Source organism: Microchirus variegatus, assembly GCF_963457635.1.
Source record: "Microchirus variegatus genome assembly, chromosome: 13".
NCBI lineage: Eukaryota > Metazoa > Chordata > Actinopteri > Pleuronectiformes > Soleidae > Microchirus > Microchirus variegatus.
The window spans coordinates 27773220-27799610 of record NC_139814.1 but is presented as its reverse complement, the minus strand read 5'-3'; the positions used below and the strand labels follow the sequence as shown (position 1 = coordinate 27799610).

At 44.0% G+C, this 26391-nt stretch overlaps 1 protein-coding gene across 2 annotated transcripts; it reads left to right on the top strand.

Moving 5' to 3' along the window:
* Nucleotides 1-1957: 1957 nt before the first annotated feature.
* On the top strand, nt 1958-26310 carry carmil1 (capping protein regulator and myosin 1 linker 1). Of its 2 annotated transcripts, XM_083900087.1 has the most exons (37): nt 1958-2102; nt 3447-3544; nt 6468-6518; nt 8880-8939; nt 9826-9947; nt 10035-10132; nt 10741-10811; nt 11047-11120; nt 11883-11958; nt 12045-12133; nt 12245-12339; nt 12599-12685; nt 12773-12876; nt 13014-13091; nt 13448-13524; nt 14028-14132; nt 14921-14990; nt 15072-15153; nt 15236-15335; nt 15420-15474; nt 15559-15731; nt 15808-15876; nt 15959-16052; nt 16480-16707; nt 16809-16931; nt 17006-17181; nt 19063-19150; nt 19230-19373; nt 19460-19526; nt 20444-20709; nt 20794-20897; nt 20990-21485; nt 21681-21720; nt 23406-23588; nt 23703-23831; nt 24912-25073; nt 25602-26310. In XM_083900087.1, the coding sequence occupies exons 1-37, from the start codon at nt 2060-2062 to the stop codon at nt 25808-25810; spliced, it is 4386 nt and encodes a 1461-aa protein (XP_083756213.1). In that variant the 5' UTR covers nt 1958-2059; the 3' UTR covers nt 25811-26310. The 2 variants fall into 2 exon arrangements, with proteins under 2 accessions (XP_083756213.1, XP_083756212.1); XM_083900086.1 differs by having other exon boundaries at nt 14921-15153.
* The last annotated feature ends 81 nt before the right edge of the window (nt 26311-26391 follow it).

The following is a 26391-nucleotide window of genomic DNA, read 5'->3' as shown; positions in this document are numbered from 1 at the left end:
GTCAAATGGAAAGTCTGTGGAATTTTCCACGGAAAAGAAACACTCCTTTACTAGAACACACACACAGACACACCCACACACACAGACACACACACACACACACACACGCACGCACACACGCACGCGTACTCACTGACCCCATCAAAGACATTTCCTGTACAGGAGCTGCTGGTCCACTGCTGCCCCCTGTGGGTCATGGTGGTCGCTCTGGGTACTGCAGCAAAAAATACTCCCGGGCCCAAAAATAAATGTTCCCATTGATCACAAAAGTGAAAGAGACGTCTGTAAAAGTGTCCACAGGAGACATGGAGACAGGCTTTTTATTTGTAGACCTTTATATTCTATATTTTTAATTCATGGAGTGTCATATTCGTTTTTTGTAATTTTTAGTTATTTATTCGTCGCTCATTATCATTTATTTTCAACCTTATTATCAATGTATGAACGTATCATTGAGCAGAGGAGACTGTAGATACTGATAAATGTGATTAACACATGAATTATAGTTATAAAACAACTTTTAACACGTTGTTATTGTTCCTAATAATATCGTCTTGTTAGAGTCTGCGGGTTTATTTTAATATTTTATGATCATTATATTAACCATAATAGTCATAGTCAGTCGATAAGTCAGCTTTATTTGTAAACCTCGTCTACAAAAACAGTTACAAATTTGAATTTTTCAAATTTAAAACAAAATACGAGCACAGCAATGAGACCAAAACATCATTCATGGTTAATATTCAATGGAATAGTACAGTATATCAGTGATGTTGTTTATATCAGGCAAAAACAACACACATATAAACTCAGAGCCACGGTCAATAATATAAATATAAACCATTAAATGGATCATTTTAACCTTTAATGACGTCATTATACTTTTACTGTTTTCACTATTATTTATTGACAAATGCACGGTTTAAAGCCGAAGCTAACGTGACGTCGGTATTCGTGACATCAGCTAGCGCACGTCATTAGCGTACTCCCATCATGCCTTTCACTGTTCATGGAGCGCCGAGCAAGTCGATAACTATTTATATTATATTACTGTTAAGATAACTGCATTTTCTTTCTTCTCTGTATTTGTGATTAATGAACATAATCTGATATTTACCTTTTTTCTTTAATCGTTCTTACTTCTTTATAATCTGTTTATCGTTAACCTTTTTTTAAATGTGTTTTTTTTTGTTTTTTTATGACTCTGCAGCGTCTTGATTCTGCCTTTTGTGTAAAGAAGAAGAGAAATAAAAGGACATTGAAGATAATCTGGTGTCACAATGATGTTATTTTAGCGCAGCTGAAAACAGTTTTACTTTCTTTGACGAAAGGACAAAATGATTATTTTGAATAAAAATCATAATTTCTAACATTGTCAATGTTTTGACTTTATTTTCTATCCATTTTGCAACTTTTGATAAATAAAAGTCTGACTTATAATAGAAAAACTTTTGAACGCTAGTAGTGCTGTAAATGTGTGTGTGTATATATGTATGTATGTATATATGTGTGTGTATATATGTATGTATGTATATATGTGCATATATATATATGTATACATATATACATATATATGTGTGTGTATATATATATGTGTATGTATATGTGTATATATGTATGTATATATGTGCATATATATATACACATCTATGTGTGTGTATATATTTATATATCTGTACTGTATGTACAGACAAAAAACGACCACTAGGTGTCAGTGTTTTACAGCTTTTAAAGAAAAGTTTTTTGGGAAAAATAGAGGGAGCGTGTGTGTGTGTGTGTGTGTGTGTGTCAGTCAGGAAGTGTGTGTGAGAGAAAAAGAGGCGTGATTTGTTGTCACACACGCACTCTCTCACACACTCACACACACATGGACTAACTTCTTTACCGCATCTTTTACCGAGTTAACGTACCTGCTCGTGTGCGCGCGCGCGCGGAGCAGAACGGTTTCACATAGAAACAGTTAGCTCGGTCTCGCGCACACACACACACACACACAGGTGAGGAAACCGTCTCTCTGCCTCACACACACACACACACACACACACACTCGGTGTCAGACATGTCGCAGGAGAAGAACACGGACGTCAGTCACGAGCTGCTGGGTGAGTGTAAACACACGTGTAATCTGATTTAAAGCTAAGTTTAAGAGAAAGAAAACTGTAAAAAATGGCGATAAAAGCACCTAAAACCGTGTTTATTGACCGGAAACACCGTGTATTTACACTGTAAGACTAAATGTTGAGGTTAAACTCCTGTTCAGGGATTTGTTTGTGTTTGTTTTTGACTAAAATCACGGTTTTTTTGTTGTTGTTGTTTTTCCCTCCCCCACTTTTTCTTCACCTCAGGTATTTTCATGTCCTGAGGGGAAAAAAAAGAGTGGATTTACCTGAGTGTGTGTGTGTGTGTGCGCGTGTGTGGGAAAGGGGCGTGTCCTGTGAAATTCCTCTGGATTGTGAGATATGATCACCACACACTCTCCGATGACTGAACGTCAGAGAGAGAAAAACTCAAAACAGTTCAATTTAGAGATTTCCTGAACAAACCTGTGGTCTTTGAACGCACCGCTGTTTTTGATTCTTGAGTCAAAACTCGACTTTAAATCATCCAGTCACTCAGTGTGTGAGGATTTAAAGGTTCAGTGTGTGTATTAAAGTACTTTAAAGTGAGTGAGCAGTGGCGGCTCAGTGGTCGGGCCAGTTGTCCGTAACCTGCAGGGTTGTGGGTTCAATTCCTGGCTCTGTTTGTCTGTGAATGTGTAAAACAGTGTGTGATGGACTCACATGCTAAAGTTTAGCAAACACAAACCTGTTTAAAGTGTTTTTATTGGAGACGCAGCAGAGACCTCGTGTCCTCTGTTACTGAACCATGAAAGGACGCTTTGTGTCGTCCACTGATGATGATGATGATGATGATGATGATGACCAATTGACCTTTATTCTGTGTTTCTATCATGGTCCGGTTCAGTTTGTGTTGGGTTAAACACGTTAGTCCGACTAAGACACCTTAGTCGGACTAACGCATCTGGATCGTGTGATTCATAGTCCGATTAAAACAGGTGAATAAATACGTTAGTCCAACTAAGGTCCATCTTAGTCGGACTTACACACCTGGATCGTGTGATCCATAGTCCGATTGAAACGGGTGAATAAATACGTTGTTAGTCTGACTAAGGTCTGTCTTACTCTAACACACCTTGATCATGTGATTCATAGTCTGATTAAAACGGGTGAATAAACACGTTAGTCCAACTAAGGTCTGTCTTAGTCGGACTAACGCACCTGGATCATGTGATCCATAGTCCGATAGAAACAGGTGAATAAACACGTTAGTCCGACTAAGGTGTCTAAGTCGGACTAACGCACCTGGATGGTGTGATTCATAGTCCGATTGAAACAGGTGAATAAACACGTTGTTTTTATTATCGTGTGTGTGTGTGTGTGTTGCAGAGAGCGTGCGGGAGGCCGTGGGTCGCAGGGTGAAGTTGACCCTGAGGCGTAAAGTCCAGCTGGAGGTCAAAGGTGACAAAGTGGAGAACAAGGTTCTGGTGAGTGACAGATGTTTGAGTTCACGTTGGACCTAAAATCACGTACATTTTTACTTTGTTTGAGAAGTTTAAAGTGTTTGTATGTGAGCTGACTGTGCTGTGAGCGCCCCCTGCTGCTGGGACACAGAAGGGAAACAGATTATTCATATATGTTCATGTCTTTATCTTCACTGTGAGACAGACGTTTGTAAACCACACACTCTCCCACACCAAAGTCCATAGAGAAAACCAGTGATTTTAGCTCACAGGGACACAGGAGCTGCTGGTCCTCTGCTGCCTCCTGTGGTCACTTTGTGTCACTGAGTTAAGTCTCAAGTAAATATTTTAAAAGCTGAATTCACTAAAATCAGTCATTGTAAGTTAGTGATGGAGACTAAATTTCTCTATGGACTTTGGTGTGGGAGAGTGAGTGACTTTGGTGTGGAAGAGTGAGTGACTTTGGTGTGGGAGAGTGAGTGACTTTGGTGTGAGAGAGTCATGTTTGCAGGTGTTGGTGGTCCGAGCTTCTCTTCCATATTATAGTGACTTCTGATTTGAACAAAAAAAGACAAGATGACTCATAATCTGGAGACTTTAAAATGGGAGTTAAAGTCAAACCCTCGCCTCAAATAAGCTGAAATATCACTCTGTTACTCAATGAAGTCGTCTTGTGTAAATGTGGTGTGGTTATCTGGGTGTTGCACACACACACACACACACACACACACACACACACACACACACACACACACACACACACACACACACACTAACATCAGGTCCCTGAACGCACCGCGAGAACTTCAGCTTCCACTGAGTTTCCTCACCTTTGACCACATACCACGACTCAGCAGATCCTGTCAGGACACGACTGAGGCAGCTACACACACACACACACACACACACACACAGGAAATACTGCCCCCTGCAGGCCGGCGTGTCTCATGTCAGTCTGAAGACGCCTGAAGCTCGACGTCTCCAGACTTTATGAACAAGGTCTTCTCTCTCCTGAGAGGGAAACGAAGGGGTGAGACGTGACGTGGGTGCTCTCACTCTCTCACTCTTTCACTCTCTCACTCTTTCACTCTCTAACTCTTTCACTCTCTCACTCTTTCACTCTCTCACTCTTTAACTCTCTAACTCTTTCACTCTCTCACTCTTTCACTCTCTAACTCTTTCACTCTCTAACTCTTTCACTCTCTCACTCTTTCACTCTCTCACTCTTTAACTCTCTAACTCTCTCACTATTTCACTCCTTCACTCTTTCATTCTCACTTTCTCACTCTTTCACTCTCTCACTCTTTCAGTCTCTCACTCTCTCACTCTCTTACTCTCTCACTCTCTTACTCTCTTACTCACTCTCTCACTCTCTTACTCTCTCACTCTTTCACTCTCTCACTCTTTCAGTCTCTCACTCTCTCACTCTCTTACTCTCTTACTCTCTTACTCTCTCACTCTCTTACTCTCTCACTCTCACTCTCTGCCAGGACAGACCAACACATGGTCAAAGATGATAAATGTCGTTATCCTGCTCTTCAGAGTCAGAGACGTTTGCCAACTTCTCTTCAAGTGAAAATAGACGAATCTGTCGCGAGGAAACATCTGCTCACGCTCACGTTTACTTCCTTTGAGCGAAACTCTCTTTAAATTCAGTTTGAAATTCACTTTTTGTCTCTCACACCAAAGTCCACTCACTCTCACACACCAAAGTCCACTCACTCTCCCACACCAAAGTCCACGCACTCTCCCACACCAAAGTCCACGCACTCTCCCACACCAAAGTCACTCACTCTCACACACCAAAGTCACTCACTCTCCCACACCAAAGTCCACTCACTCTCCCACACCAAAGTCCACTCACTCTCCCTCACCAAAGTCACTCACTCTCCCACACCAAAGTCACTCACTCTCCCACACCAAAGTCACTTACTCTCCCACACCAAAGTCACTCACTCTCCCACACCAAAGTCACTAACTCTCCCACACCAAAGTCACTCACTCTCCCACACCAAAGTCCACGCACTCTCCCACACCAAAGTCACTCACTCTCACACACCAAAGTCACTCACTCTCCCACACCAAAGTCCACTCACTCTCCCACACCAAAGTCCACTCACTCTCCCACACCAAAGTCCACTCACTCTCCCTCACCAAAGTCACTCACTCTCCCACACCAAAGTCACTCACTCTCCCACACCAAAGTCACTTACTCTCCCACACCAAAGTCACTCACTCTCCCACACCAAAGTCACTAACTCTCCCACACCAAAGTCACTCACTCTCCCACACCAAAGTCACTCACTCTCCCACACCAAAGTCACTCACTCTCCCTCACCAAAGTCACTCACTCTCACACACCAAAGTCACTCACTCTCCCACACCAAAGTCCACTCACTCTCCCACACCAAAGTCACTCACTCTCCCACACCAAAGTCACTCACTCTCCCACACCAAAGTCCATAGAGTAAACCAGTGATTTTAACATCACAGCACACAGGAGTTCACAGGAGTTGTTGATCCACTGCTGCCTCCATCACTAACTTACAATGACTGATTTTGTAAAATTCGGCTTTTCATCTTTGCTCAGATTCACTACAGTGACACAAAGTAACCACACGAGGCAGCAGAGGACCAGCAGCTCCTGTGTCCCTGTGAGCTAAAATCACTGGTTTTCTCTATGGACTTTGGTGTGGGAGAGTGAGTGGCTTACAAACGTCAGTTTCCTGTTGTTAAAGTCTGTCTATCTGTGAAGGTAAAGACGTGATCATGTGACGTAGACGTCGCAGACTTAAACTGACTGAAGCATCCATGGTCTTTTTTCAAGTTTCAGGTTTTTTTCAAGGAAAAAATTCGAAAAAATTCCCAGAAATCAGGCTTATTTTACTTTCTCGTGTGTTTGTGGACTTTATTTCCTTCCTCTCTGAATGATGTGTCTCTGTTTCAGGCTCTAGCTTCACACCGAGCGTACCTGCTAACAGCCCGAGTCCCATCCAAGGTGAGTCGATCCGTGTTCCGTGTTTTCCGCTGCGTCTCCACAGACGTGTCTCTGCTCGTTCCTCTCCTGATTTTCCTTCTGATTCAAATATAAACACAAGCTGTAACATGTTCCTCACACTGAAACTTCACCTCTGCTACAGACTCAAATCAGAAGGTCGTTTTCTTGCAAATATTTTGCCAGGACAAATTTAGATGTTTTGTTTTTAGAATACAAAGTTCTATTGACCAAGATTATTTTTCTTTTTAGGCAAAACAAATAAATAAGACTTGAGACTTTGCACGGTCTGTGGGGAAGACAAACAGAAAGAGAAGGAAAAGTTCAGCCTGGAGGGTAAAAAACAGCCAGGTTTTCTTTTGTTTCTGTTATTTTCAGAAATCTATGAAATAATGGAAAAAACTAACATTTAAAACAGGAAATGAAGTGAAGTAAAAACTCACCTCAGATTAGAACCAACTCAGTGTTTGTCATAAACAAATCAACAAACTCTAAATATCTAATATCACTACTTTATAGTTTATCTAGCTAGTTATCTTATTTGCTAGTTGTCTATCCTGGATGTTGTGTATCTAGCTAGCTATCTTCGTAGCTATGTATCTATCTTGCTAGTTATCTCGTCACATCTCTTATCTAGTTAGCTAGCTAGTTATCCTTCTTGCTATTTATTGTGGTATTTATCCAGCTATATATCTTCTAGATATGTATGTATCTAGCTAGCTACCCAGTTAGCTAACTGGTTATCTTTAAGTTACCTTTGTATCAATTTACCTAGCGATCTAACTAGTTATTTATCTGTCTTTCTAGTTCTCATGGTGTCTATCCAGCTATCTATCTTGCTAGCTATGTATTTATGTAGCTGCCTAGTTAGCTAGCGGGTTATCTCTCTGTTGAGTTATCTTGCTATTTACCTTGGTATCAATTTACCTAGATGTCTAATTAGTTATTTGTTTTGCTGATTATCTTTCTTGCTAGTTATCATGGTATTTAGCTACCCATCTTGCTAGTTATTTATCTATCTTGCTAGTTATTGTGGCATCTCTCTGTCAAGTTATATCTAGCTAGCCAGCTAGTTATATTGGTGTCTTACTTTTCTAAATACCTATCTCCCTGATTATTTTGGTAGCTAGCTATCCTCCTAGCTATTTATCTATCTTGCTAGTTATTGTGGCATCTCCATATCTAGCTGTCCAGTTGGGTATTCTGCTTGCTAGTTACTAACTAACTACCTATCTTCCGGCATAATGTCGTATCTTGCTAGCTATCTTCCTAGCTATTTATCTATCTTGCTAGTTATCGTGGCGCGTCTCTATCTAGATATGTAGTTAGCTAGCTGGTTGTCTTTCTTACAAGTCATCTTGCCAAATATTGTGCTAGTTATATTGGTATCATTTTACTTAGCTGTATTTATTTAGCAGCTTATCTTGGTGTCCATCTATGGACATCGGCAGCTAACTGTTTTGCTAACATTAGCTACAGCAAGCTAATGAAGCTCTTTTGAGAAAATAAATCATTTTTGTTGTTTGTTTTTTGGGGGGTAAAAAGTTTATTTAGAGTCTGAGTCTTTTCTCACGGTGTATTTTGAAACTCTAAAATCAGCTGACCTTTGACCTGTTGATGCTGAGTGGGCAGTGTGTGTGTGTGTGTGTGTGTGTGTGTGTGTGTGTGTGTGTGTGTGTGTGTGTGTGACTTAAACAGAGGGAGGTTTGTTCTTCAGTGTGAACTGTAGCAGAGGGTGAAAAAAAAGACAATGGAGGAATTTAACAGCTGTGTGTGTGTGTCTGTGTGTGTGTGTGTTTCTATGCCCCCCCCCCTCTTCCTCTCTTTCACTGAACTTTTTTCTTATTCATTTCCCTCTCTCTCCTCTCTTTCTCCCACTTTATTCTCTCTCTTCCTGTCATTTTTTCTTTTCCTACTTTCACTTTATTTTTCACTCACAAACTTTCTTTCTTTTCTTCCCCCTCCCCCTTTTCTGTCTCACTTGCTTTCTCTTGGCAGCGACTCGAGACTCCACCGTTATTATTACTGTGTGTGTGTGAGTGTGTGTGTGTGAGTGTGTGTGTGTCTCTGCTCCAGACATTTGCTCTGCAGACTCATGTTTTTTTTCTTTCTTTTTTTTTTAAAGTCTTATTCTGTGGTTTTCATCAGGTCTTTGTAGTCATGAATCTCACACACACACACACACACACACACACACACACACACACACACACACACACACACACAGTGGAATAATTCCTTGGTTTTAGTTAGACAATAACAAATAAAAGAAGCTGAACTCACACAAACACAAGGATTTTTATTATAACCAACAGAATTCAGTAAAAGTCATTGTTTCATCATCTGCGTCTTCATGTTTTTCAGGTTGAACATTCCTTCAGTTACCTGGACGTCCTGGGAATCAGCAGCAATAAGCCCACTCAGGTGAGCACAAACACACACACACACACACACACACACACACACACACACACACACACACACACACACACTCACACACACACAGCAACAACAGGTCAAAGATCAGACTCGGACTCTAAATAAACCTTTTACCCAAAAAAACTGATTTATTTTACAAAAGAGCTTCATTAGCTTGCTGTAGCTAATGTTAGCAAAACAGTTAGACAGATAACTACGTCATAGATAGATGGACACCAAGATAACCAGCTAAATAAATATAGCTAGGTAAAGTGATACCAAGATAACTAACACGATATTTAGCAAGATAGCTTGTAAGAAAGACAACCAGCTAGCTAACTAGATATCTGGATAGAGACGCGCCACAATAACTAGCAAGATAGATAAATAGCTAGGAAGATAGCTAGCTAGATACGATGTTGTTCCAGAAGATTGGTAGTTAGATAGAAAGATAACTAGCAAGCAGAATAACTAGCTGGCTAGCTAGATATAGAGATGCCACAATAACTAGCAAGATATATAAATAGCTAGGATGATAGCTGGCTAGATACCACAATAATCAGGGAGCTAGGTAGCTAGAAAGTAAAAACAAAAAAGAAAGAAGAAGAAGAAAGACAGCACAATCGCTAGCAAGCAAAAATAAGCTAGATATAGCTTGACAGAATGATGCCACAATAACTAGCAAGATAGATGAATAGCTAGCAAGACAGTCAGATATATACCATCATAACTAGAAAATAAAAAAAGATAAATGATGCCATTGATTACAACTGGAATGCACCTAACATCATTGTTATTATGAATATATTAGCTAGTTGCTAATAACCAGTGTTGTTAGCAACTAGCTAGACCAGTGTTTACTGTAATGATAAGTGTGTGTGTGTGTGTGTAGCTGGTGTTAGAGCACGAGCGTGGTCCATGGAGTCTCCGGCTGAGCTCGGTGGAGGAAGTGGACGAGGTCATCGCTCACATCGGCAGCTGTTTGCACCGCATCTGTCCGACAGGTTCACCTGTGTAGGTACCACGCCGTTACCACGGTTACCACTCGCACTCCCCATAAACAAACGTTTATATGGACTCTCTTCTCTCTCTGTAAGGAAGAAAGGTGATAAGGAAGTTAAGTCTGAAGCCTCCAGAGAGGACGACCGTCCTCCAGACGATGTGGGACGATCAGAGCTCCACGGACCTGGGACCCTGCGGTAAATAAACAGAAAAATGCTGTTAATAAATGACTTTATTAAAAAAAATTTAATAAAGTCTACGATATCTAGGTCACATGTTCACATCTTTATCTTCACTGTTAGACAGACTTTAACAACAAGAAACTGAAGTTTGTAAACCACTCACTCTCCCACACCAAAGCCCATAGAGAAAATCAGTGATTTTAGCTCACAGGGACACAGGAGCTGCTGGTCCTCTGCTGCCTCGTGTGGTCACTTTGTGTCACTGAGTTAAGTCTAAATGAAATATTTTAAAAGCTGAATTCACTAAAATCAGTCATTGTAAGTTAGTGATGGAGGCAGCAGTGGATCAACAACTCCTGTGAACTCCTGTGTGCTGTGATGTTAAAATCACTGGTTTACTCTATGGACTTTGGTGTGGGAGAGTGAGTGACTTTGGTGTGGGAGAGTGAGTGGTTTATGAACTCTGTCTCAGAGTGAGATAAAACATGAACATGTTCTTAAGACATTGTAGACTTAATAATAATATAATAATAATAGTTATAATTATAATATTATATTATTCTGTCTCTTATGTAACTGACCTTTGTGTCGCCCATTAAATAAAAGTGACTCTTTGTCTTCAGGAGGCTTCTCTCATCAGTACTGGTGTGTGTGTGATCACCTGGGTCTGCCGTACAGAGAGGAGGTCCAGTGGGTCAGTTCTACTTCCTGTTGTACTATCTCTTCCTCCTCCTCCTCCTCCTCCTCCTCTTCATCTGTCTTTAATAACTCTGACGTCTCATCTGTTCGTCCTCTGCTCATCTGTTTTCTGTTTCTTTCTCTCTGAGCTGCACTTGAACGCACCGTCGTTTAAGTTGTTTCTTCCTCCCCTTGTCCCTCATGTCCTCATGTCCTCTGTCCCATGTGTTGTCTTCTTCATGTCCTCTCAGGACGTGGACACCATCTATCTGACTCAGGACACCAGAGAGCTGAACCTGCAGGACTTCATTCACCTGGAGAACAGGTACGAACAGCAGATCAGTGAGGGTTTGATTTAGCTTTTTTTTAACTTACAATTGTTGTTTTTACTGTTCTTATTTGGTTTTTATCTGTTTGTTACCATTTTCATTTGGTTTTTAACTATTTTAAACTTTTTTTTTACTGTTTTTAACTGTTTCTTTGACTGTTTTTATTTGGGTTTAACTGTTTACTGGTTTTATTTGTTTTTAACTGTATTATTTGGTTTTTAACTGTTTTTTTTTTAAACTTTTTATTTGGTTTTATTTGTTTTTATTAGTGCGTAAAACGGCGTCCATGACGACTGACCGGAAAAAGACGTGTGTAACGTCATATTTACGTGACTCCTGATTGTTAAAATGAGTCTCTAAAGTAACGCTAACATTTAAAAACAGAGGCGCACATACGCAGCACACAGGTACGCTGGTTATTTGTTAGCGCTGCTCTTTTCCTTTAATAAACAGACCGCTCCAGTTCCACTGTAGGCTAACGCTAACGGCGCTAAAAGGAGCTAACGCAGCTAACTGGTAAACGGTGCCTGGATTCCGGTGTCGTGGCACGTAAACGTGACGTCATGCGCGTCTTTTTCGGTCAGTCGTCATGGAAACGTGTCATGCACACATTAACCTATTGCACAGCGCTAGTTTTTATCCGTTTTTAACTGTTTTTACTGTTTTTCTTAAGTTTTTATTTGTTTTTAACTATCTTGACTGTTTTTATTCGGTTTTATCTGTTTTTAACCGTGTTTAACTGCGATCTGTCCTGGCAGAGATTTAGTGGCCATCATCGCAGCTCTGGAGTTGAACCAGTGGTTCACCAAACTGTCCACCAAAGACTACAAACTGGTAACCAACAACCACTACCAGTGTATACATTACAATCAATGTACTGTGTGTATATATACATATATATATATGTGTGTGTGTGTCAGTCCACAGATGTGTGTGAGCAGATCCTCAGGGTTCTGGCTCGGTCCAGTCGACTGGAGGAGCTGGTTCTGGACAACGCTGGACTCAAAAGGTCAGAAAGAATCCAGACTTTATTTCCTCAGTTTGTTTGTTTGTGTGTTGTGTGTTTGTTTGTTTGTTTGTTTGTTTGTTGTGTGTGTGACGAGTCATTTTCTTTTTCCAGTGACTTTGCTCAGAAACTGGCCGTCGCTCTGTCACATAACCCCGCCTCCACGCTGCACACACTCAACCTGAGCAACAACTCACTGGAGGACAAAGGTCAACACACACACACACACACACACACTCAAAACAATCCACTTTACTATCATCATCATCATAATAATCATTTCCTGTTAAACTCTCTGTATATAAATAAAATCCATGGTTTCCTGAGACTCGTGCGCCCTCTGCTGGCCGTGTCGTTGGAGACGCTCAGCTTTGTTTTTCTGGTCATCAGTGAACTTCAGAGACGCGTTCATGTAAACTCCGCCCTCCTCATGACGACTGCCGTCTGATTGGCTGTCCCTCTGTGCAGGTGCAGCTGCTCTGAGCGCTCAGCTCTCTAAACTGCCGATGGGTCTGAAACATCTGAACCTGAGCAGGACGTCCATGTCTCCTAAAGGTGAAGACGCAGGAAAACACATGTCATTGTTGCTTTGTTTGTTTCCAGGTGAATAAACTCTGCTTGTTGTTGTTGTTGCTGCTGCAGGTGTAAACATCCTGTGTCAGTCTCTCTGTGCTAACCCGGCCGTGGCCTCCACCCTCACTCACCTGGACTTGTCAGGGAACTCTCTGCGAGGAGACGACCTGCAGGTAAACAACGTCTGACAGAGGCTTCATCTCACCTTCATCTTAGCTTCATCTCACCTTCATCTTCATCTCACCTTCATCTCAGCTTCACCTCAGATCTGCTCTGTTTGTTCTCAGCTGTTTTTGTCTTGTTTTCACAGAATCTTCACAACTTCCTGAGTCACTCCAACAGTCTGGAGACTCTGGACCTGTCCAACAGTGACTGTTCACTGGAGCCGGTAAACTAACACAAACATGAGTCTTATTATTGTGATGTTTGGAAAATAATAAACCTACCTTACCTTCTTACCTAACATAACTTTCCTTCTTACCTACCTAACCACCTTACCTTTCCTACGTGAGGCTTGTTGATGTCCATTCCTTCAAAGTAAAGGTGATAAATAAATAAGTCTCAGATCATTAAGAGCTTAAAAAAATAATAATTAAAAAAAAAAGTCTTAAAATTGATTTTTAAATTAACAGGAAGTGATTTTAAAATCTGTAATTTTAACATGAATTCAATCTTTCATTTTTATTTAGTTAGAGTTAGAAAACTGATTGTGTGTGTGTGTGTGTGTGTTTGTGTTGACTGCAGGTGTGTGCGTCTCTGCTTCGAGGATCTCTGAAGTGTCTCTCCGTCCTCAACATGTCAAAGTGTGTCTTCTCTCACAGGTGAGAGCGTCAAACACTCACGTAAAGTAAACACAACGTAAAAACACCATCCTCTCAGAGGGGGGCGGTCCCTCTCAGAGGAGGCGGTCTCTCTCAGAGGGGGGCGGTCCCTCTCAGAGGGGGGCGGTCCCTCTCAGAGGGGGGCGGTCCCTCTCAGAGGAGACGGTCCCTCTCAGAGGGGGGCGGTCCCTCTCAGAGGAGGGCGGTCCCTCTCAGAGGGGGGCGGTCCCTCTCAGAGGGGGGCGGTCCCTCTCAGAGGAGGCGGTCCCTCTCAGAGGGGGGCGGTCCCTCTCAGAGGAGGCGATCCCTCTCGGTTGGGGGCGGTCCCTCTCAGAGGAGGCGGTCCCTCGATGTTCCTGCAACGCTAACATTCATCGTGTTCTGTTTTCACCGTGTCTTTTTGTCACGTTTCTTATGTTTGTACGAAGACGACAGACACAGTAACGTCGTACAGTTGATCGCAGACTGTGTTGACATGAACGTCTCTGCTCACACTCACACAGGAAGTGCAAAGAAATCCCCGCCTCCTTTAAGCAGTTCTTCAGCTCTGCTCAGGCCCTGAGCTCCGTCAGTCTGTCAGGCACCAAACTTCCTCTGGAGGCGCTCAAGTAAGAAAACATCACTTTGACCTCAGAGTTCATGTTTTCACTGGCACCCTTATAGTTTCCCGCCAAAAGTCCTGATCCAGAACCAGATCCTGGATGTCGTTTTCATGCCTCTCTTTGTTGACGATGTTCTGATTTCAGGGTTCATCCATTCATCTGAAGATGAGCTCTCAAGAACATCTCAAGATAACTGCTTCCAATTTGGTGCAAACGTTCACGTGGACACGAAGATTTATTTTCCCAAAAGAGCTTCATTAGCATGCTGTAGCTAATAGTGAGACCTATAACTACATCATAGATGGACACGAAGATAACCAGCTAAATAAATATAGGTTAAGTGATACCAAGATAACTAGCACAGTATTTGGCAAGATAACTTGTAAGAAAGACAACCAGCTAGCTAACTAGATATCTGGATAGAGACATGCCAGATAGATATAGCTAGCTATAAGCTAGGTAGTTAGATAGAAAGACACCACAATAACTAGCAAGCAGAATAACTAGCTCGGCTAGCTAGATATAGCTTGACAGAGAGATGCCACAATAACTAGCAAGATAGATAAATAGCTAGCAAGACAGGTAGCTAGATAGATACCTTGATGACTAGCAAATAACTAGTTAGATCGGGAGGTAAATTGATGCCAAGATAAATCAGATTTTCAACTTGCTTATTACGACTTCTGATCTCAACTGGAACGCCGCCAAATGTTATCATTATGAATATATTAGCTAGTTGCTAAGTTCAGACCAGTGTTTACTGTAATGATAACTGTGTGTTCTTTCTCTTGCAGGTCCTTGTTGTTGGGCCTCGGCTGTAACCCTAACCTCAGTGAGGTGTCTCTGGATATCAGCTGCTGTGAGGTAAAAACACACAGATCACAATGTATTCTCCGTGTATCCAGAGACAGACGTGGACTCATGGTTTGTCCGTCTGTTCTGAAGCTCCGTTCAGCAGGTTCTCAGATCCTGGAAGGCTGCATCGCTGAGATACCCAACATCTCCAGTTTGGACATTTCTGACAACGGTGAGGAGGACACTTTAAAAACATGCACGATGACGCAGCTCTGAGTCAAACCGTGTCTCATTTGTCCCGCGTGTTGTCTCAGGTCTGGACATGGATCTGACCACTCTGCTGGTCTGGCTGTCCAAGAACCGCTCCATCAGACACCTGTCGCTGGGCAAGAACTTCAACAACATCAAGTCCAAGTGGGTGAAAGCTCTTCTGTTCTGTGAAGTTCTTTCATGTTTCCGTGGGTTTTTACAGTGGTTCTTGTCCTCGTGTCCCTGCAGGAACGTGGCCTCAGTCCTGGACAACCTGGTCCACATGATTCAAGAGGAGGAGTCAGTGAGTGAAACTAATCCAACTTCATTTTCCTTCATTTCGTTTCCTCAAACGCGTTCCCTGAGCTTCTGGTTTGTTCCTCTGCAGCCGCTGACGTCGCTGTCTCTGGCCGACTCCAAGCTGAAGGCCGACCTGTCCATCGTCCTCAGCGCCGTGGGCAGCAACGCGTCTCTGACCAAAGTGGACATCAGTGGAAACGCCATGGGAGACATGGGAGCTAAGATGCTCGCCAAAGCTCTGCAGATCAACACCAAACTCAGGTGAGAAGCAGCAAACGGGCAGAGTGAGCGGTTTGTAGACAAAGACGTGAACATGTCCTCGTCTGTGTCTCTGCAGGACAATAGTGTGGGACAGAAACAACGTCAGTCCTCAGGGTCTTCAGGACGTCGCTGCTGCTCTGGAGAAGTGAGTCACAAACGACGTCTTAGAGCGAGATCTTCTGTCTTTAAAGGAGTAAAAAAAACCATCAGAATTCTCTGTTCATCAGAAACTTCACCATTCGATTTATGCCGATTCCCATCGTGGACGCAGCTCAGGCTCTGAAGGCTAATCCTGAGAAGACTGAGGACGCTTTACTAAAGGTGTGTGTGTGTGCGTGTGTGCGTGCGTGCGTGCGTGCGTGTCTGTGTGTGTGTGTGTGTGTGAGAGTCTGTGTGTCTGTGTGAGTGTGTGAGAGTCTGTGTGTCTGTGTGAGTGTGTGTGTGTGTGAGAGGCCCTGAAGGCCAATCCTGAGAAGACTGAGGACGCTTTACTAAAGGTGTGTGTGTCTGTGTGAGTCTGTGTGTGTGTGTGTGTGTCTGTGTGTGTGTGATTGTGTGTGTCTGTGTGAGTGTGTGAGAGGCTCTGAAGGCCAATCCTGAGAAGACTGAGGACGCCTTATTGTGTGTGTGTGAGTGTGTGAGAGGCTCTGAGAGCTAACCCTGAGAAGACAGAGGACGCTTTACTGTACTGTACTGTAGTTCAGATGTTGTGTTGTGTTGACATGTGTGTGTGTGTCTTGTTCTTCAGATGGAGCAGTATCTGCTGAGGAACCATGAGACTCGTAGGTACCTTCAGGAACAGGCCTACAGGCTGCAGCAGGGCATCGTCACCACCACCACGCAGCAGATGATGGACATGATGTGCGTGAAGGTTCAGGATCACCTGAACTCCCTGAGGTTCACAGAGACCAGCGCCGTCCAGGAGGACGTCAAGGCGGCCGAGAACCTCATGAAGGACGCCAGGAACTCCAAGACGGTGAGAGGACACGAGCCTCAGGAGACATTCAGAGACCATCAAAGTCCCATCTGAGGTCCTAAGTTTCTCCCTCTCTCTCTTTATCTCACTCGTCCCTGTAGCTCCTCCCTAACCTGTACCACCCGAGGAGTGGGGGGGGCAGGGGGACATGTGTTGGAGCGATCCAGGACAAACTGGAGTCCATGGCGGGGGAAGTGGCGAGCGTGATGGACGAGCAGCTGCAGGTACAGAGCTGATGAAATGACTCTCACCTCGTTATGTGACCTTGTGTACTTGACTCCTCCCCCTTCCTCCGCAGACAATGTTGGCGTCCATGGTGGACGCCGCCGAGGGTCTGTGTCCTCACGTGATGACGAGGAGCAGCCTTCGTCAGGAGCTGATGAAAGCCGGGGCCGGGAGGATGACCATCCCCCGCAGCTTCATCACCACAACGCTGCTGCAGCAATCAGGAGTGGACATCATCAACAAGCTCAGGTCTGTGCACGGGTTAGTTATCAGGTTACTGAAGGGTAACCTTTGTCATGGGTTAGTTACCAGGTTACTGAAGGGTAACCTTTGTCATGGGTTAGTTATTGTATCCATTTCACCAGAGAAGGTAAAGATAATTTCCGACTTCCCAACTTCTGCGATCTGGACATTCTCGGAACAGCCCTGGACTTACTTAGATTACCCTGGATGTCCACTGACCTAGTTACCCTGGATGTCCCCTGACCTAGTTAGCCTGGATGTCCCCTGACCTAGTTACCCTTCATGTACCTAGTTAACCTGGATGTCCCCTGACCTAGTTACCCTGTATGTCCCTTGACCTAGTTACCCTGGATGTCCCCTGACCTAGTTAGCCTGGATGACCCCTGACCTAGTTAGCCTGGATGTCCCCTGACCTAGTTAGCCTGGATGTCCCCTGACCTAGTTAGCCTGGATGTTCCCTGACCTAGTTACCCTGGATGTCCCCTGACCTAGTTACCCTTCATGTACCTAGTTAACCTGGATGTCCCATGACCGAGTTACCCTGGATGTCCCTTGACCTAGTTACCCTGGATGTCCCCTGACCTAGTTACCCTGGATGTCCCCTGACCTAGTTACCCTTCATGTACCTAGTTAACCTGGATGTCCCTTGACCTAGTTACCCTGGATGTCCCCTGACCTAGTTAACCTGGATGTCCCCTGACCCAGTTACCCTTCATGTACCTAGTTAACCTGGATGTCCCTTGACCTAGTTACCCTGGATGTCCCCTGACCTAGTTACCCTGGATGTCCCTTGACCTAGTTAACCTGGATGTCCCTTGACCTAGTTACCCTGGATGTCCCTTGACCTAGTTACCCTGGATGTCCCTTGACCTAGTTACCCTGGATGTATGTCTTCTGACCTAGTTAACTTGGATGGTTAACCTGCGCTCTTGATTTATCCGGCTGTACCTGGATTTGCCCTGACATGAGGCACCTGGACATACCTGGATGTACTCTGACAAGAGCTGCAACTAACGATTATTTTCGTAATCGATTAATCTGTCGATTATTTTCTCGATTAATCGATGAATCGTTTGGTTCATAAAATGTCAGAAAATGTAGTTAAAAATAGTTTAGACATTATTAATCCCTAAACGGATTATGTTGCACTACATTGACGTAGAAACAACTGAAAATACCACCCAACCGACCCAGCTCCCTCACCCACATAAACCTCACCCGACGCCGCCATGTTGAAGAGCGAGTTCCTAGTAGTGCCCGGATCTCTTTCCTCATATTCACGGGATAAAACAGCCAAACTTCACATATGACCTCTGACTTGTACACAGCATCTCTGTGAAAAAAAACGTTGATCAGTGTTTGTCAGAGCTGGAAATGATGATATTCTCGAAAGTCTTGTTTTGTCCACAAACCAAAATGATTCAGTTTTAATGATTTCTTTGTTTATGTGGAGCAAAGAAACCAAGAAAATATTCACATTTAAGAAGCTAAAACAATCAGAAATCTGGTTTTAATCATGAAAAAAGCTTCAAACCGATTATCGATTATCAAAATAGTTGGCGATTAATTTAGTAATCGATTAATAATCGATTCATCGATTAATCGGTTCAGCTCTAACTCTGACAGACCTGGACTAACCTGATCTTACCCTGACTTGGTTTACATGGATGAGCTCTATTTGTTTCCCACATTAAAATCCCATGAAGACCCCTCTGCTGGTTCTAGAGGGACAAAGATTCTTGATTCTTTGTCAGGACCAAAGCTCAGGTTTGGACGACCTGATCTTCAGCCTGATGGCCCTGGTCGTAGAGACGGTGTTGATGAAACCTTTGAAACTTGAAGACATTGCTTATTGTGTGTTTTTGTTGTCGTGTCTTTGCTCCACAGTGAAGTGAAGCTCAGCATGGCGTCTTGTCTGTCAGATCGCATCGTAGATGAGATCCTGGAGTCTCTGTCCAGGTCGCAGCACACTCTGGTCAGTTTGTCCTCTCTCTCTCTGTTTTCCCGTCTGTCCTCCTGTCCACTCATCACCTGTCCTCTGTCCGTCTTCCAAGGCCGACCACCTGATCAGGAAGGATCGGCCTCTGGTGCATCGCGAGCTTCCGATGGAGACGGAGGTCCTGGACGAGATGGTTCTGAAGCCGGAGAACCACGACCTGGAGCGGAAACATGGCCTGGAGGACATGGACACCTGTATGGTAGGACAGGAGGACAGGATGAGGAGCTGTTAGCTTGACAGTGTGCTAGCTTAAAATACTGAAAACATGTACTTGTCAAACTTCAGATGACTCCTAAATCCAAGAGGAAGAGTATTCTGGTGAGGATGCTCCGCCCAGTCTCTGTGGCGTTTGGTGAGTGACACTTTAACACTTCCTGGTTTCAGTTTAGTCAAGAGTTTACTTCAAGAACTCTTGAAAGGGAAGTTCTTCAGCGGTTCATTGGACTCAAAGAGGAACTGGTTAAAGATTGAGGTCACTTTAGTCTGACTTTTGACCTTTGACCTTTGACCTTTCTTCAGATCAGAGTTGGTTTATATTCCAGATGACAACAAATGTAAAAAACTAGGGCTGTCAAAATTAACGCGTTAACGCAGGATGATTAATTTGTGGAATTGTCGCGTTCATTTTTTCCGCTTTAACGCACTTATATCGCGCTAAAACGAAGCTGAAGGAAAATGAAGAGGAAGAAAAAGAAGAGGATGAAGAAAAAAGAAAGAAAGACACACAGTTGTAAGTGGAGTTATTGGCGCAGATAATGATATAATCAGAACATGAACAGTCACTGTCTAACTAACGGGGACACAGACAGCAGCTAACGTTAACTAGTTGACGCAGTGCTTCAAAGTGTTGATGAGGAATTTGTGGGTTTAGTAAGAAAACTATTTAACTTCTATACTTTATATTTTGTTTATAATGTTATTTACAGTGTTTTATTTTTTCTATTTATTTATATTGTCTTATAATCTGGGTTCTTTACAATGTAATGTCTAAGTTTGTATTGTTTTTTTACAGTATTTTATTGTTCTTTACATTTATATTCTCACATACTTTATTTATTTCTCCGTTCCTACAACAATATAAAGAGAAAATTTGAATTTTTCTGGCATATTTACGAATGGTAATTAATCGTGATTAATCGTGATTAATCGTGATTAATCGTGATTAATCCACAGCTAATCTGTGATTAATCTGATTAAAAATGTTAACCCTTTAACAGCCCTAGTAAAAACCTTGCGTCGGTCTTTCTTGGACTTTTCTCTTCGTCACAGAGATGGAGTTTGACCTGGACAAAGCTCTGGAGGAGGTTCCCATCCACTTGGAGGATCCGCCCCCTCCTCCTCCCCCGCTCTCACCCTTACCTGACAGGATGTCGGCCTACTACGGCGGCGACCTCCCGCCGCCGCCGCCGCCGCCCGCCGCACTGGACGCTAAGTCGCTCTTTGCTGAGCTGCCGCCCGTCGAGCTGAAGACGCTGGAGCATCGAACCAAACTGAGGCCGAAACCAAAGAAGAGAACTAAACCCAGCCGAGCGCCGGTGAGCGACACACACTTGTTAGCTATGACGATGACGATGATGATGATGATGATGTCTAATCATGATTTGTTGTCATTTTTCCAGCGCAAAGCAGCCGTCGCTGCGTCGCCGCAGGAGGCGGAGCAACAGAATCTGGACGAGGGTCTGGAAGAGTTTTTCTGCAAGAAAGTCATCAAACTCGGCTTCAGGTCAGAGACCAGTTGTGATATTGTTTCCCTCAAACACAGTTCTGTGCGTCATCAGCGTAGAAAAGTGTCTTCTTCATCTTTTTTTCCGTCAGGCTTCCGTCCGTCAAAGCTCCGCCCACAAACGCGCAGGAAACGTCGGATAAGAAACGCGAGTCCAGAAAGAGCGGCTTCTTCAACCTCATCAAATCGCGGACTTCTCGCTCTGAGAAGAGTCACGGCGCCGCCGCCGCCATCGCTCCGCCCACCGCGTCCCCGTCCACCGTGACCCCGCCCGCCGATGCGGCGCCGCCCGTGTCTGTTAGCCCCGCGACCGAGGAGACGCCGCCGCCGCCGCCGCCGCCCGTGAAAACCACGACGACCGAGCCGGAGCCTCTTCAGGAGTCAAACCACCACTCTGACGCAGAGACGGAGGCGTGTCCACATGTCGCCGCCGCCGCCGCCGCCGAGGAGAAGGAGGAGGACGAGGAGACGGAAAACCCGGAGAAGAAGGAACATCCTCACGTTCCTCGGCATATTGGAATCCCCGTGATGGGAATGGATCTGCTGGCTGAGATGAAGGCCAGACAAGAGAAGATGGCCTTGAAGAAGGTGGGGGCGGAGTCAGTGCTGTCAAACACGCTCACACAGCTGCTGCTGCTGCTGCTGCTGCTGCTGCTGCTGCTGCTGCTGCTGCTGCTGCTGCTGCTGCTGCTGCTGCTGCTGCTGCTGCTGCTGCGGCTAACGCTAAAGCTAAATACTTTCACAGTAAAATGAGATAAACATCTTCACTGTCTCTGTTTTCAGTCTGAGGCGTCTTCACTGGACAAAGTGGACGAGGACAAAGGTGAGAGTCTGTGGACAAGAGGAGGGACAAAAGTGTCCTCAATATTTTTATTCAAAATGAAAGAATCGTCTCCTCATGTGTCTTGTGTCCTCATGTCTCCTCATGTCTCCTCTTGTGTCCTCATGTCTCCTCTTGTGTCCTCTTGTTTCCTCATGTCTCCTCTTGTGTCCTCATGTCTCCTCTTATGTCCTCATGTCTCCTCTTGTGTCCTCATGTCTCCTCTTGTGTCCTCATGTCTCCTCTTGTGTCCTCTTGTTTCCTCATGTCTCCTCTTGTGTCCTCATGTCTCCTCTTATGTCCTCATGTCTCCTCTTGTGTCCTCATGTCTCCTCTTGTGTCCTCTTGTTTCCTCATGTCTCCTCTTGTGTCCTCATGTCTCCTCTTATGTCCTCATGTCTCCTCTTGTGTCCTCATGTCTCCTCTTGTGTCCTCATGTCTCCTCTTGTGTCCTCTTGTTTCCTCATGTCTCCTCTTGTGTCCTCATGTCTCCTCTTATGTCCTCATGTCTCCTCTTGTGTCCTCATGTCTCCTCTTATGTCCTCATGTCTCCTCTTGTGTCCTCATGTCTCCTCTTATGTCCTCATGTCTCCTCTTGTGTCCTCATGTCTCCTCTTGTGTCCTCTTGTTTCCTCATGTCTCCTCTTGTGTCCTCATGTCTCCTCTTATGTCCTCATGTCTCCTCTTGTCTCCTCTTGTGTCCTCTTGTGTCCTCATGTCTCCTCTTGTTTCCTCATGTCTCCTCTTGTGTCCTCATGTCTCCTCTTATGTCCTCATGTCTCCTCTTGTGTCCTCATGTCTCCTCTTGTGTCCTCATGTCTCCTCATGTCTCCTCTTGTTTCCTCATGTCTCCTCTTATGTCCTCATGTCTCCTCTTGTGTCCTCATGTCTCCTCATGTCTCCTCTTGTGTCCTCATGTCTCCTCATGTCTCCTCTTATGTCCTCATGTCTCCGCTTGTTTCCTCATGTCTCCTCTTGTGTCCTCATGTCTCCTCGTGTCCTCTTGTGTCCACTTGTTTCCTCATGTCTCCTCTTGTGTCCTCATGTCTCCTCGTGTCCTCTTGTGTCCACTTGTTTCCTCATGTCTCCTCTTGTGTCCTCATGTCTCCTCTTATGTCCTCATGTCTACTCTTGTGTCCACGTGTCTCCTCTTGTTTCCTCATGTGTCTTGTCTCCTTGTTTCCTCTTGTCTCCTCTTGTGTCCTCATGTCTCCTCTTATGTCCTCATGTTTCCTCTTGTGTCCTCATGTCTCCTCTTGTGTCCTCATGTCTCCTCGTGTCCTCTTGTGTCCACTTGTTTTCTCATGTTTCCTCTTGTGTCCTCATGTCTCCTCTTGTGTCCTCATGTCTCCTCATGTCTCCTCTTGTGTCCTCATGTCTCCTCATGTCTCCTCTTATGTCCTCATGTCTCCTCTTGTGTCCTCATGTCTCCTCTTATGTCCTCATGTCTCCTCTTGTGTCCTCATGTCTCCTCTTATGTCCTCATGTCTCCTCTTGTGTCCTCATGTCTCCTCTTATGTCCTCATGTCTCCTCTTGTGTCCTCTTGTTTCCTCATGTGTCTTGTCTCCTTGTGTCCTCATGTCTCCTCTTGTCCTCATGCAGAATTGCCATGTTGTCATTATTGTTTATCATGTATTTTATCGTGTATTTTATTGTGTATTTTATCGTGTATTTGATGTTTTTCCAGGAGAGACGCTGGACTCACCTTCGTCGTCCGTCCCCACAGAAGACGACGATGAGTCCAGACCGGAGCCGACGCCCAGGTCCAAACCTCCGGCCGTCGTCCCGAGGACGCCTCTGTCTCCGTCCACTAAAGTCCCGCTGACCTCTGACCTCACCAGTCCTAGGCTAAGCTCCTCCTACAGTCCTGGTGCGGACGACAGGAAACTTTAGAAAATATTCATTATTTTTAACAATCTTATTAATTTTTTTAAAGAATTTTCACACATTTTCTGTCTTTATTTTGTTTTTGTTTTTTTTACAGAAGACTCTGTTGAGTTTCCTGTCATCAGCTCCGCTGCCAAAGTTCCACTTCCTGCCCCTCGCCTGAAGAGGGCGCCATCGGAGCAGGAGCCAGAGGACAACAGCAGCGTCCCTGTGTCTCCAGAGGACGGTCAGTGTCTGTGAGACAGAAAAACTGATTAAAATAACAATTTAAACAGAAAAAGACATCACAGAATAAAAAGAAATAGAGATTATTTTCAACATCAATGAATTGATGAGTTGTAGGAAATGATTCAGTTTGAATGATTTCTTTGTTTCATGAAGAAAAGAAATCAGAAAATATTCACATTTAAGAAGCTGAGAAATCACAAAACAGAGCAGATGTTTAATGAGACGTTTGCAGACGTTTGTGTGGGTTTGACTGTAAATAATGTGATGTTTGTCTTCTGTGTAATTAAGAGACGACAAGACAACGTCTGTATATTTAACTCAATGTTACAGAAATCACACTTTAACAGGAAACTGAAGTTAGTAAACCACTCACTCTCCCACACCAAAGTCACTCACTCTCCCACACCAAAGTCACTCACTCTCCCACACCAAAGTCACTCACTCTCCCACACTAAAGTCACTCACTCTCCCACACCAAAGTCACTCACTCTCCTACACCAAAGTCACTCACTCTCCCACACCAAAGTCACTCACTCTCCCACACCAAAGTCACTCACTCTCCCACACCAAAGTCACTCACTCTCTCACACCAAAGTCACTCACTCACTCTCCCACACCAAAGTCACTCACTCACTCTCCCACACCAAAGTCACTCACTCTCTCACACCAAAGTCACTCACTCTCCCACACCAAAGTCACTTACTCTTACACACCAAAGTCACTCACTCTCACACACCAAAGTCACTCACTCTCCCACACCAAAGTCACTCACTCTCCCACACCAAAGTCACTCACTCTCCCACACCAAAGTCCATAGAGTAAACCAGTGATTTTAACATCACAGCACACAGGAGTTCACAGGAGTTGTTGATCCACTGCTGCCTCCAATTTAGACTTAACTCAGTGACACAAAGTGACCACACGAGGCAGCAGAGGACCAGCAGCTCCCGTGTTCCTGTGAGCTAAAATCACTGGTTTTCTCTATGGGCTTTGGTGTGGGAGAGTGAGTGGTTTGTCTCACAGTGAAGACTCACTTCATCCCTTCATCATTTCATCACTTTAACGTTTGTGTCTTCAGAGGAATGTCCCGGTGAAGACGTCGGGGACGCGTTTGAATCGCTCGCCTCAGAGAACGAGGTGGGCGGAGTCAGCAGACAGTGGTCGTCTCTGAGGAGTTCAGCCACTCCTCCTGCTGCCAGAGAGGGCGACAGAGAGCGAGCCAAGTCACTTCCTGCTTACGGTGGGACGACTGTACATGAACACATGATGAACACATGATGAACACATGAACGCATAATGAACACATGAACACATGATGAACACATGAACGCATGATGAACATTTGATGAACACATGAACGCATGATGAACACATGAACACATGATGAACACATGACCGCATGATGAACACATGATGAACACATGACCGCATGATGAACACATGAACACATGAAGAACACATGAACGCATGATGAACACATGAACGCATAATGAACACATGAACGCATGATGAACACATAATGAACACATGACCGCATAATGAACGCGTGATGAACACATAATGAACACATGACCGCATAATGAACGCGTGATGAACACATGAACGCATGATGAACACATTAACACATGATGAACACATAAACGCATGATGAACACATGAACATGTGATGAACACATTAACACATGATGAACGTATGATGAAAACATGAACACATGACAAACGCGTTATGAACACATGATGATGATGTTTCTTCTTCTTCTCTCTGTAGCGACGCCGCCGTCGCTCGCTGACTCTGACCTCAGTCCGGTCGAGGACGAGATTCAAACTCCAGCCGCCGACGTGACGTCAGACAGGAAGTCAGAGGATGAGTCAGACAGGAAGTCAGAGGATGAGTCAGACAGGAAGTCAGAGGACGAGTCAGACAGGAAGTCAGAGGACGACGTCCCCTCAGCAGACGTCCAGGCTCAGAGACACTGAGAGACGACGCTGCAGAGTTAGCTTGATCACAGAGACAGAGATGTTTCCACCTTAAAAACACCAAGAACTCATTTTTACGATGATTTGAACGTCGGTTAAAATCGGTAACGTCGTATCTCGTTAGCGTACACGAGTGATTGAGCAAAAATCGGACAATGAATTTGATGATAATAATAATAACATCAGCATCAGCTAACGTTCACGAACACGGGAACGTTTTTACAAAAAAAAATTGTGGGAGGAGCCAAAGGTGTCACTCAACCAATGAGAATATTTTTTACTTTTTTTAAATTTTATCTTTGAAAAAACAGCCAACTGTCAATCAAACTGCTGCACTTACTGTGTGTGTGTGTGTGTATACAGCGCTAACATTAGCTTTAAATGGGTTTAATCACAGTTGAATGGGGTTTATATATATTTTATATATATTTTGTTGGTGATGGATTTTATTTTTCATTTGATCTTTTTGGAGAAAACAAATACAGTTGTTATTGTTTATATGTGGGCGGAGCAACACACACGTTTTTATGTTTATATCAATAAATACACTCTTTAAAAATAAAATATATATATATATTTCT

Bases quoted from the DNA above. Each gene is read 5' to 3' on its own strand.
- carmil1 (XM_083900086.1), top strand. From the start codon at position 2,060: ATGTCGCAGGAGAAGAACACGGACGTCAGTCACGAGCTGCTGG. The intron at 15,732-15,807 runs GTGAGAAGCAGC...GTGTCTCTGCAG, and splicing joins CAGATCAACACCAAACTCAG to GACAATAGTGTGGGACAGAA. The intron at 23,832-24,911 runs GTCAGTGTCTGT...TTGTGTCTTCAG, and splicing joins CCCTGTGTCTCCAGAGGACG to AGGAATGTCCCGGTGAAGAC.